We start from the raw sequence: 11,292 nt of genomic DNA, 5'->3' as shown, positions 1-11,292 counted from the left end.
TGTGTTTTCCTCTACACCACCGGGTAGACGTACTACCTACCTACCAAAGGGTAGCAGGTTCCACTAGTACTCATGGCAAATGCCAAAATACCAATAGCATTATGACAGGAAGCAAAGGCCAAAATAAAATAAGCTCATTGCCAAATCCTACTGAGATATTCTGTTAGGTCTACGTTTAATGCTCTGGATAGTTTAGTAAAGGATGGCTGAAGGTAATACAATCCACAGACAGGACACGAACATATAGGAAATGTTCAAAAAGTAAAGAAAGTAGCTTTCTAGTTGTGTGGAATTTTATTCCTATTACAAGGGACTACTCTTAAACGTCACAACTGTGAGACTTCTGTATGGTTTGGTTTTAAACGACTACAAGCAGACATGCATGACCGTCAGGAATAATTTCTGCATCAAGTCTGAAACTTTCATGAAAGCAGAACGTACATCCTTCTCTGGGAGTACTGACCTATGCAAGAAACTGAACACACACCCCAACTCCACACTATGCTAGTGCTGGCACACTTTTCAGTATCTTCTTGGATAGGTACAGGATACAGCCTCTGAAAAAGCCAAGTGTGTCAGGAAAGCCTCCATGAGGCTGTATTTTATTCTTCTGCCTATATGCATGCTATGCATACCTCTCACCCAGAAAACAATTCAGAAATGTGAATCAAAATCAGTATCCTTTCTCACATTTGGACCCTTCTTGCTGCTATCATAATAAAAGCATGTTAAATCCTTGACATTAGAGGCATCTCAGTATTTTTAAATGGCCAATCACTTCCAGTTTATGAACAAAAAGGATTTTTAACATTTTTGTTGGCTTAAAATGGTCAGGGGAAGATACAAGATCACATGATCAATATTTTTTTTCTAATGTAAAAAACTTTTTTACCATTTCATCTAAAACCCAGACTTCAACACCTCACACAACAGAAAAATCTTAAGTCATATGGCTATGTGTTTGGAATTATTTCCAATTTATATAAATCACTTCCTATCCCAGGCTATTAATACAGAAAATCTAAAACCTTCAGCCATCTGATCAGTATAGCAAATGGTAACTTATTTTACCCATATAGTAAATCCACTAGTCATACTTCCACAGCAAATTGTGCATCCCTTCTTACGAGAAGCATGAATTTTAGATAAGTAAAATATTTATGGTAAGGATTGAAAAAAAATTTCATGCTGATGCAAGACAGACTTAGTTCCTTTGAAGGTGTAGTGTCTTCCCTATTTCAGAACTTCCCTAACACATCCTGTAGTCTGTATCCTAAACATTCATTTAAAGAAACCCAACTGGCAGCAAAACTATCCAGTGCTGTGCTAACCAAATTTGCAAACAGGCAGAAATTGCTTTAAAGCTCACTATATCAGGATGCCTTTAACATCAGGCAGTTTAAAAAAAATCAGCAAGCAAACAAAAATAATAATAATTTAAAAACTCACACACAAACAGAAAATGTTCAACACAGCCCCTAACAACAGTCATTTAGTTTAAATTACATTTTGACAAAACCATCATGGTAACACACTTATTTTCACTTATTCCTCCCTCAGGACTTCCTCTCACACTGTATTTAAAATCACATCCTATAGCAGAGAGAGGCAAACAGCATTGTTCTTACCTGAGCCCTTCCTGGGTACTAGTTTTCAATTGAATTTTTGGAGACACCTATCACCCACTGGACAGGAAACACACCATGCTCCAGTTCAGAGGTTGCACCTTCCTCCTCAACCCTATGGGGCTATGAGATAGCAGCATTTAGCCAGCTATTTGTAAATCTGTATCAGTGAATCTCTGTATTGTTGCCACAATACCACGGGATCTGTCTATACAGATCAAGCCATCTCACCATTAGGGCATTTTCCTTTTCTTTAATAGTGCTGGGGGTTTTTTTCATTGTTTGAGGGTTTGCTTATTGTTGGGCTTGTTTTGATTGTTTGGAATTTTTTTAATTAAATTATTTCTTCTTGCTTATCTTACAGCTGTGGCAGAAAAGCTGATGCAGAGCAAAAAGAAGAAACAATAGCTAGCTGATATTATACATTTGTATACATAAAGAGAAAGCATTAAAAACTATTTTTCAAAAGGTGCAGCTGTAGATATGGAGTTGGAGCTCTCAGAAAAACAGAGGCAGTGAGAAGAGGTAACTGAGTAAGAAAAAATGAGGCAGTTGCCCCCGTTGAAAATCAACCATTATTAAAATTATATGCATAAAAATGAGCTGAGAATGACTTCACAGTTTTAGCTCCATCTTAGCATTGTCAAAAAAGGTCAAACCGACAGCTTTCCACAGACCACTGGAATTTCACTAAGAGAGCAATTTAACTGATCAGTCATTACACCTTACCAGGTATAATGTTACATGTAATATAACAACGAGGCAAGGCAGACGGATGGCAGATAAAGCTCTGTTACTTACAGACCAGAAGTCTGGGGGCGGGGATAGCTGCTCGTATTTTAGGAAAAGTGTTTGCCCTCCTTTCCTTTTTTAGAGATCGAAGTTCCAGTTTTAGCTCTTCTAAACTAAACAGATTTACCTAGAGGTGACAACCGTTTTCTTTTAGGAGTTATAACTGCTCATAGAAGCAGAAATATTTATAATACTGTCTCTTGACTGAAATGCATTAAAGACCCTCAAACACACCGAAAACCTTATATACAAACACAAATTGGCTCTTAGAAGTCTTATCTGATCTTAAATTTTAAATGTCAAGATCACCACCTGTCAGGACACCAACAGTGTTTCTTTTCTTTACATTCTGCATGTATGTCTTACATGTGGTCTCAGACCTTGAGGGCATGCACAGAATTGTCTTTATTCTAGTCAGAAAACAGCCCAGCACCCACAGTGCTGCTTCGTGGGAATCTAATAATGAAACACAAGAAAGTTATCAAGAGGTTTAGCTTCCAAACATTTCCATGACTGAGTGGGAAGGGAGGGGTGATAAGGGAACTTTCCTAATGGTCTGTCTTACTGAAAACATGGATTTTGTTTATCTACATATTTATTATCAATGCCACATTTGAACACCACAAAAAAACACAGATTGCTGTATCCTCACATATTATTACTACTCCACAGATGCAACAAAGCAACTGAATAAGCACAAATGAAGGAAATCTTGGCAAAGTTGATCATCTCTGCCTGACCCTCAGGTGCTACAAGAAATAGCACCAAGACTAAGCTCATCTTTCTGGCTGACCATCACCCACCACTGCAAGAGTCCATCCTCTAAAAAAACCACAGGCTATGTTTCTAGCCACTTTGCTGTCTTATTTTTATTTTTAAATAAAAGAGACACAAGCATTCCCAAATGTTTCAGTTTTGGATTGATCATTAACTAGATTCAGTAAGCCAACAATCAATTTATTGCAAGTTGGGTGGTTTTATTGTCTGAGGGGAAAAGAAACATTGGCAGCTTTATCTAACACCATGTTCTTAAGTTCAATGGTGAACTGCATTTCATGTGAACAGAAAGGGAGACTCAAATTTTCCATAAGGACTCAGCAATATTGTGAGACATGACAACTACCTGGGTTATTTACCCACCTGAATACACACATACAGTTCATCTGATTACTAAAGTGACTATAAAATAATTCTATTCAAGCATATCAAGCTACTCCAGCATGAATTTGACACAGCATTGCAAAAATACATGAAAGACTAGAAACTGTCAGCAAAACAATCAGATCACGGCTATTCAGAATTGACCCCAGTTTGATAGAGTGGATCAAAACCAAACCAAACCAAAACAAAAAATCAAAGAAGTATCAGTGTTGATCTGGAGGTAGGAGAAAAATCTGCTTTGCACTATTCTGTTCAACGCTAATGGAAATACACAGCAGTATAAAAGGTTATCAGATTTATTAATAGAACTCAGTGGTTTGACAGTATTTTTAGATGTAAGTTTTAACACAAGATCTTTCAGGTAAACTGAGAATTGACTATGTTCCTTATCAGACTAACAGTTTACAATAAATAATCCAGCAGAGGTCAATACATGCAATACTGTGTACAAAAATGCTCACCTGAATATGGCAGAGAGGAATACTGCCAAAGCTTAACATACAGCATGTAGATACAGATAAATAGATGTTCACCATAAAAAAAAAAAAAAAATTCTATTTGTTCAACATTTTCCCTGGAGAGGAGGCCTAAATAAGACATGCTGAGAAAGATGCTCTTTGAAGAGCTAGCATGTACAAATAGTAATGAAAGCTTACTGGAAGTTTTACATGAATCAAATAAACATTTCACTTATCCTCCCATGGAAAAAAAGAAAAAATAAATCATGCGGCAAGTAGGACACCAGATCAGGCCAGATGTTTATGGGACTAGCACTGCGTCACACAAATCCTGGCTCAGATCCAAAGAGACAATTAGGACAGTGTGATCCTAGCAAGACGCTCTTTCTAAACTTCAAACTAATTTACTGGAATTTATTACACAGTGACCTTATAGCCCATGCTGGAGACATTCTGAATTTATTTAAGTCTCTAAAAGCACACTGCATTATACTTAACATTAGTACTTACAAAGCACAGCACTGTGTCCTACAAAATAAATTATTTATGTTTAAGTAAAAAATTATATAACCTCAAATGGTTAAATCAGCACAGCTACCAAGAGCAGAGGACAGTCTGTAAATGGAGAAAATAACTCTAACTCTGATACTGTCTCTAAACTACCACATTTTAAAAAACAGCATCCCAAAATACACACCTTGTGGTGTTCTACAACCTACAGCATCTGAGCTGATTAAGCACTGACATCAGCAGAGATGCTTCTGCTCTCTAAAAGCATTGTTCACCACTGCAAAGGGCGGAAGAGAAACAATTACTTCATAATCCCACTGTGAATATACTGGTTTTCCTTTATCTTCAAGGAAATCAATCTGAAAAGAAAATGCTATAGTTTGACATACCTGCCAAAGTAAATTTTCACAGATAAAATCCCATAAATCTTACTACCATATTTATGATTTTAGGGAGCATTAGGCAAATGTCATATACTTACAGAATTAAATCAGTTAACTTCAGGTAGGTAAATACAGGTCCTTGTGCAAAAATAAGTGCTGCTTCTTTCACTCTGCCTTTTTCCACCGTGCACACACACATAGGAAAAAAAAATCCAAAAAACACGAAGAAAAGCAATAAAGAGAAAACTGTTTTATTTCTCAATATCCATGAAGTTTCATTAATGAGTTATCAAGCAAAAACAATAAAAGTTCACATGCCAGCAGCTGGGAACACAGGCGCTCTCCATAGCCGAATTCAAAAGAAATGTCAGTGAGTGGCAGCAGCTACAGTCAGTGCTGGAAGCTGATGCCTCTGCGGGAAGAGGATGCTGGGAGATTCTCCCAATCTGTGCTGCAGCCTAATTCTAATCCATCACTCCTAACAGCCAGAAAAAAAATGGAGACATGAACACAAAGTGATTTATATTTGAAGACAAAAATGGAGTTACCTTAGTACTTTCTAAATATTAAAAAAAAAAAAAAAGCCGCAAATAAAGTCACACAGGAAAAGCATACTAATGCAACTGCAGTAAAACTAGACCAAATATATGAGAGTTGATAGCCACTTAAAAAAATAACCAGCTCGTGTTTGATTTTCATCATTTGACATTACTCAAACATATGAACACTTTTTTTTAATTAACCCTTTGACATTTTTCCAAAGAAACACAAATTTTTACCTAGAGTTCCATGACCAAAACAAATCATCAGCACAGAGGGACAGCTAATAAACAGTTTTCTTCACGAACATCAGCAAAAGGAAAAGGTAGGAGTCAGAAGCAAAACAGCTACAACAGAGATAGATTCATCCCCTTGGTCTGATCTCTCTAGACAAGATACAATGAAAGCTCAGCACATGTGAGCTAAGCAGCAGACAATTAAACTATGACCTCCACCTTCAAACAGTATGCTTTAAAGCTGTACCACCTGGAGTAACAATACCTATTTCTAGCTATGTTTACTGTTATGAACTGAGATTTACTCACGAAAACATCTCAAAGAAATCATTTAAAGCACAATGTAGGAAACAACAGGTTTGCATTTACTTATTTCAGATGTGTGCTAAGTAGTAGTAGCAATAATACTTCAACCTATTTAAACAACTTACTTCTGAAAAAACATTTTTACTTGTAACATATTGGGAAAGGGTTGCATAGTATTGCCTAAAACACCTAAAGAAACCTATGATCAGGTAAAAAACATTTTGTAAATCTTGTAAACCGTAGAAAGAGATGAGATGGGCAGCCGTACATGAAAGGCAGAGGAGTTTAAATCAAGGTTGACCAGTCACATAAAAAATCAACGCACTTCCATCCCAAAACATACAGCGTTCTGTTTTTAACACAGTGTAAGTTGCAGACAGTCCACATTTGATGTCTCAGAAAGTATCTTCCAGAAAAAGCTGAGTGAGTCAGGAGCACATTTCCACAAAACTGAAAAAAGCAAGCTTTCTGTCTGCCAATATCAACCAATGCTCCAAAGATTTTTCCTTAGATTGTCTTAAAGAAAAATGAATCAGTACACACTCAAGACACCTTCCACTTTGATTGTTTCCCCAAATGCTCTGAGACAGCTTTAAATCATTGCGGGGGAGAAGGGAAGGCGGGGGGACATGATACAACCAAACCAACAAACACCACATCAGTAAAGACCAGAGAAGTTTTGTTTGCTTGATAGTTTGAAATAAAGGATGAGGCAAATCTGATTTTCAATCCCTTTTTCCTAAAAGCAATCCTACTTCTCAACATCTGAGCAAGTCATAGCCAGCAATTTATTCTTTTTCTTCATCAAGGAATTAAAACTCATCTTTCCATTTTCTTATTTAAAGCATATTATGTGAGTTTAACACCATAAATTTATTTGTAATGAAAGAGCAAGCCACAGGGCAGCAAAACAAATATTTAGACATAAAAACAGGTCGTGGAATCTTTCTCTGCACCAGCCTTTCAGTAAAGGTTCACAACAGAGTAGCAGCGTGTGGAAGGGATGCAGAGTTTCGGGCAGTTCCCTGTTACATGTCCCATTGTTGGTTTGTTTGGCTTTCATTTTTTTCCTCTATCTCCTCTCCTGTTTTTTCTCTTCTTGCTTTCTATATGCTATGGACACAGGTGGAATTGCACATTTCAAAGTCAACAGAAGATGCCAATATAAAAATTTACACAATGTGGTCTGAAGTCTTCTACTCAAATACAAACACAGAGAAATCCTAAATGACAGGTAAAAGGTGTCGTTGCAACAAAAATGGAAGTGTTAGGGATAACACAATTACTGTCCAATTAAAATCCTTTAAACTTAAAAAAACTATAATTCTAGAACTGTCTAGGGTAAAAAAAGCTTACAGAAATAAGCATTCTGTATCACTACTGCTGTTTGTTCCAAATCTTGAGATTGAAAATATTACGCAGCTACTGTGTCATATTTTTGTATTTATGTAGCTATGAAAATATTATCTGCTAGATACAAAAATTACCTTTACTGGACATTTTTTCCATTGACCTTGAAAGTCAAACATGAGAAAATAAAATTTGATCATTTAAATTGTCACCGCTGTTTCGCATTATCTCAAGACAATTTCAGAATCTGAGTTTAAATGAAAGAAGATGATTTCAGAATCTGAGTTTAAATTTAAATTAAAGTTTCTGGCTCTTTGAACTGGGGTTGCAGTTGGCCAAAAATCTGGGAGCAATAAAAAAGTCTTTTTCAAAAATATTAATGGCAATAGGCAGTATAGAAATACCACTGTCCCATTACAGGATGAGGACAGTCACCTCACAAACAGGGTCAGAGACAAGGCAGAGGTGTTTAACAATTTCTTTGCCTTGGTTTTCAACATGGATGATGGACCAAGGGTGTCTCAGTGCCCTGAACTGAAGTACCATGACTGCGAGAATGACCAACTCCCAGTCGAGCCCGAAACTGTGTGGAACCTGCTGCTCCAGCTAGATCCCTACAAATCTATGGGGCCTGATAGGATTCATCCAAGAATCCTCAAAGAGCTAAATGATGTAATCACAAAATCTCTCTTGAGGATTTTTGAGCCATCTTGGGAACCTAGAGAGATCCCAGTTGATTGGATGCTGGTGAACATCAAGGAAGAGGACTGTAGAAACTAATAACTAAGTTATGGAGAAGATTTTTCTGGGAAGTATTTAAAAGTACCTGAAAGACAGCACTGCCATCGGTCAGAGCCAGCACAGCCTCACGAGAGGAAAGTCCTGCTTATCAAAACTATTTCCTTTTATGACAAGGTAAACCACCTAGTAGATGAAGGGAAGCCAGTTGAAGTAATCTTTTTAGATTTTATGACAGCTTTTTATACTGTCTTCTGGACAAAATCTCCAGCACACAGCTGGGATAAGGACAGGATGTGGTATGTGAGCGATTGTCTCACAGGCCTGAGCACATAATAGTGAATGGGGTGACTCCAGATTGGCTGTCTGTGGGGTTCCACAGGGCTCCATCTTAGGCCCTGGCCTCTTCTACATCTTCATAAATGACTTGGACACAGGACTGGAGAAGACACTAAGCAAGTTTGCAGATGACACAAAACTGGGAGGAGCTGCTGACTCCCTCAGAGGCAGGGAGGCCCCACAGAGTGACCTTGACAAATGACAGGAATGGGCAATCACCAATCAGATGAAGTTCAACAAGGAAACTGCCAGATTCTGCATTTGGGATGGGGCAACCCTAGATGTACGGACAGACTGGAATGAGATGCTGGAAGGCAGTGCTATGGAAAGGGATCTGGTTGATGGGAAGTTGAATGTGAGTCATCAGTGCCCTGTCAGCCAGGAGGGCCAACTTTATTAGGAGATACCGGATTATTATATTAATTATTGTCTCTGACCGACTCAAGTGGTGGGGAGGACGGGCGAGGAAAGGGGGAAGATTGAATTCCATGAAGCTGAAGTGGTGACCTGCTCCACTCCCCAGCCCCTTGGAGCCTGCTTGGGCAGCCCCGGAGCAGCTGTCAGTCACTAGCACAGCACGAGCAGTGTCCCACACCACATCCCAGAGCCCCAGCCCAGGCTCATATGGCATGGCACATTGGATGTACCACCAGCAGAAAGGTGGCCACAGGGGGCCAGAGAAGATAAAACTGACACCATGAGGCCATCGTGTGGTCATGACCCTACCATCTGGACACACAGAAGGTGGATGGCACAGAACTCCAGGTGGTAGCTATAATTCAGTCTTTTCCTCTCTTTACTTCTTCTCCTAATCTCCTTTCTTGAGATTTGGGTAACTTAAAGCTGGATGGGTTGGATTTTGCTAAATTGGGTTAGCGTCTGCTAAGTCAATGCTGTGTCACAGAATCACAGAATCAACTAAGCTGGAAAACACCTCTGAGATCATCGAGTCCAACTTACGATTGAACACCACCACGTCAACTAGACCATGGCACAAAGTGCCACATCCAGTATTTCCTTAGGCACCTCCAGGGATGGTGATTCCACCACCTCCTTGGGCAGCCCATTACAATATCCAATCACTCCTTCTTTAAAGAATGTCTTCCTAATGTCCAACCTAAACCTCCCTTGGTGCAGCTTAAGACTGTGTCCTCTTGTCCTACTGCTGGTTGCCTGGAAGAAGAGACTGACCCCCACCTGGCTGTCAGGGAGTTGTAGAGAGTGATGAGGTCTCCCCTGAGCCTCCTCTTCTTCAGGCTGAACAACCTCAGCTCCCTCAGCCACTTCTCACAGGACTTGTGCTCTAGACTCTTCACTAGCCTCACTGCCATTCTTCAGACGCACTCCAGCACCTCAATGTCTTTCCAAATCTAAAGGGGCCCAGAAGTAGACGCAGCCCTCAAGGTGCAGCCTAACAAGTGCCAAGGACAGGAGAAGAATCACTTCCCTGCTCCTGCTGGCCACGCTATTCCTGAAACAGGCCAGGATGCCATTGGCCTTCTTGGCCACCTGGGCACACTGCTGGCTCATGTTCAGCTGCTGTCAGTCAGTACACCCAGGTCCCTTTCTGCCTGGCTGCTCTCCAGTCACTCTGTGCCCAGCCTGTAGCACTGCATGGGGTTGTTGTGGCCAAAGAGCAGGACCAGGCATTTGGCCTTGCTGAACCTCGTACTGTTGAATTTAGCCCATCTCTCCAGTCTGTCCAGGTCCCTCTGCAGAGCCCTCCTGCCTTCCAGCAGATCAACACTCCCTCCAACTTGGTGTCATCTGCAAATTTGCTAAGGGTACATGATCCCCTCATCCAGATCATCAATAAAGATATTAAACAGGACTAGGCCCAACACTAATCCCTGAGGGACATTGTGAAATACTTTTTTTGCTTGGATGTTGCTCTTTAAGCCTTTGCCAAGTTCCCTTTTAAACTTTGCCACTAAAAGTGTGTTATTTGACCTCCTGGGAAATGTGTGCAGTGTGTTCTCCTGTGTGCTCTCTCAAGATATTAAAGAACTGAAGGCCCTTTTAATAAATCTGGCAGGCAAATTTTTGGAGCCTTGTGTATTTTTTAAAGTAAAACCTCTTCAGTGAGCTCATAGCTTGAACCAAGGGTCTTACACATGTCCTGAGGAGGCATCAGGCAAAACATCGCCAGCGCGTCAAGGGAGGGGACTACCCCACTCTGCTCTGCGGTGGGGTGGCCTCACCTTGAATATTGTGTGCCGTTTGGGACATCACAATATAAGAAAGATATTAAGCTCTTTGATAGTGTCCAAAGGAGGAAAGGAAGATCACGAAGGGCCTTGAGGGGAAGCCGTATGAGGAGCAGCTGAGGTCACTTGGTCTGTTCAGCCTGGAGAAGAGGAGACTGAGTTGTGACTCACTGCAGTCACAACTTCCTCATGAGGGGAAGAGGAGAGGCAGACACTGATCTCTTCTCTGTGGTGACCAGTGACAGGACACAAGGGAATGGCCTGAAGTTGTGTCAGGGAAGGTTTAGATTGGATATTGGGAAAAGGTTCTTCACTCAAGGGTGGTTGGGCACTGGAACAGGCTCCCCTGGGAAGTGGTCACAGCACCGAGCCTGACAGAGTTCAAGAAGCATTTGGATGATACTCTAGGGCACATGGTATGATTCTTGGGGATAGTCCTGGGCAGGGCTAAGGGTTGGACTCCATGCTCCTTATGGGTCCCCTTCCACCTCGGCAGATTCTGTGATTCTGTGTAAACTGGAATTTAGAGTATTTCCTCAGCTATTCAATTTCATTCACTAGCAAAATACTCACATGTGCAGGTGTAACAGGAATCTTAACTACACTTCTGAGATGATAAGGATAACCTGCTCTAACTTCCTTAAACA

General features: G+C 40.2%; 1 protein-coding gene across 5 annotated transcripts in view; it reads right to left on the bottom strand.

Moving 5' to 3' along the window:
* The window catches only part of TTC39B (tetratricopeptide repeat domain 39B), a 70,638-nt gene that overhangs the window by 33,172 nt on the left and 26,174 nt on the right, over positions 1-11,292 (bottom strand). Inside the window, exon 1 of one of the 5 annotated variants that reach the window (XM_027910216.1) lies at positions 5,028-5,129. The exons of 2 other annotated variants lie outside the window; for them this stretch is intronic. In XM_027910216.1, coding sequence (XP_027766017.1) covers positions 5,028-5,128 — 101 coding nt within the window. In that variant the 5' untranslated portion in view covers position 5,129. Of the gene's footprint in view, positions 1-4,733; positions 4,753-5,027; positions 5,130-11,292 lie in introns of those variants that run through there. 2 more of the 5 variants (XM_027910202.1, XM_027910224.1) reach the window with 2 other exon arrangements.

The sequence above is a fragment of the Empidonax traillii genome, unplaced genomic scaffold, assembly GCF_003031625.1.
Source record: "Empidonax traillii isolate 1590-97213 ecotype Southwest subspecies unplaced genomic scaffold, ASM303162v1 scaffold28:size2823434, whole genome shotgun sequence".
In the NCBI taxonomy this organism is placed as follows: Eukaryota; Metazoa; Chordata; class Aves; order Passeriformes; family Tyrannidae; genus Empidonax; species Empidonax traillii.
This window is presented reverse-complemented; position numbering and strand designations above follow the sequence as displayed.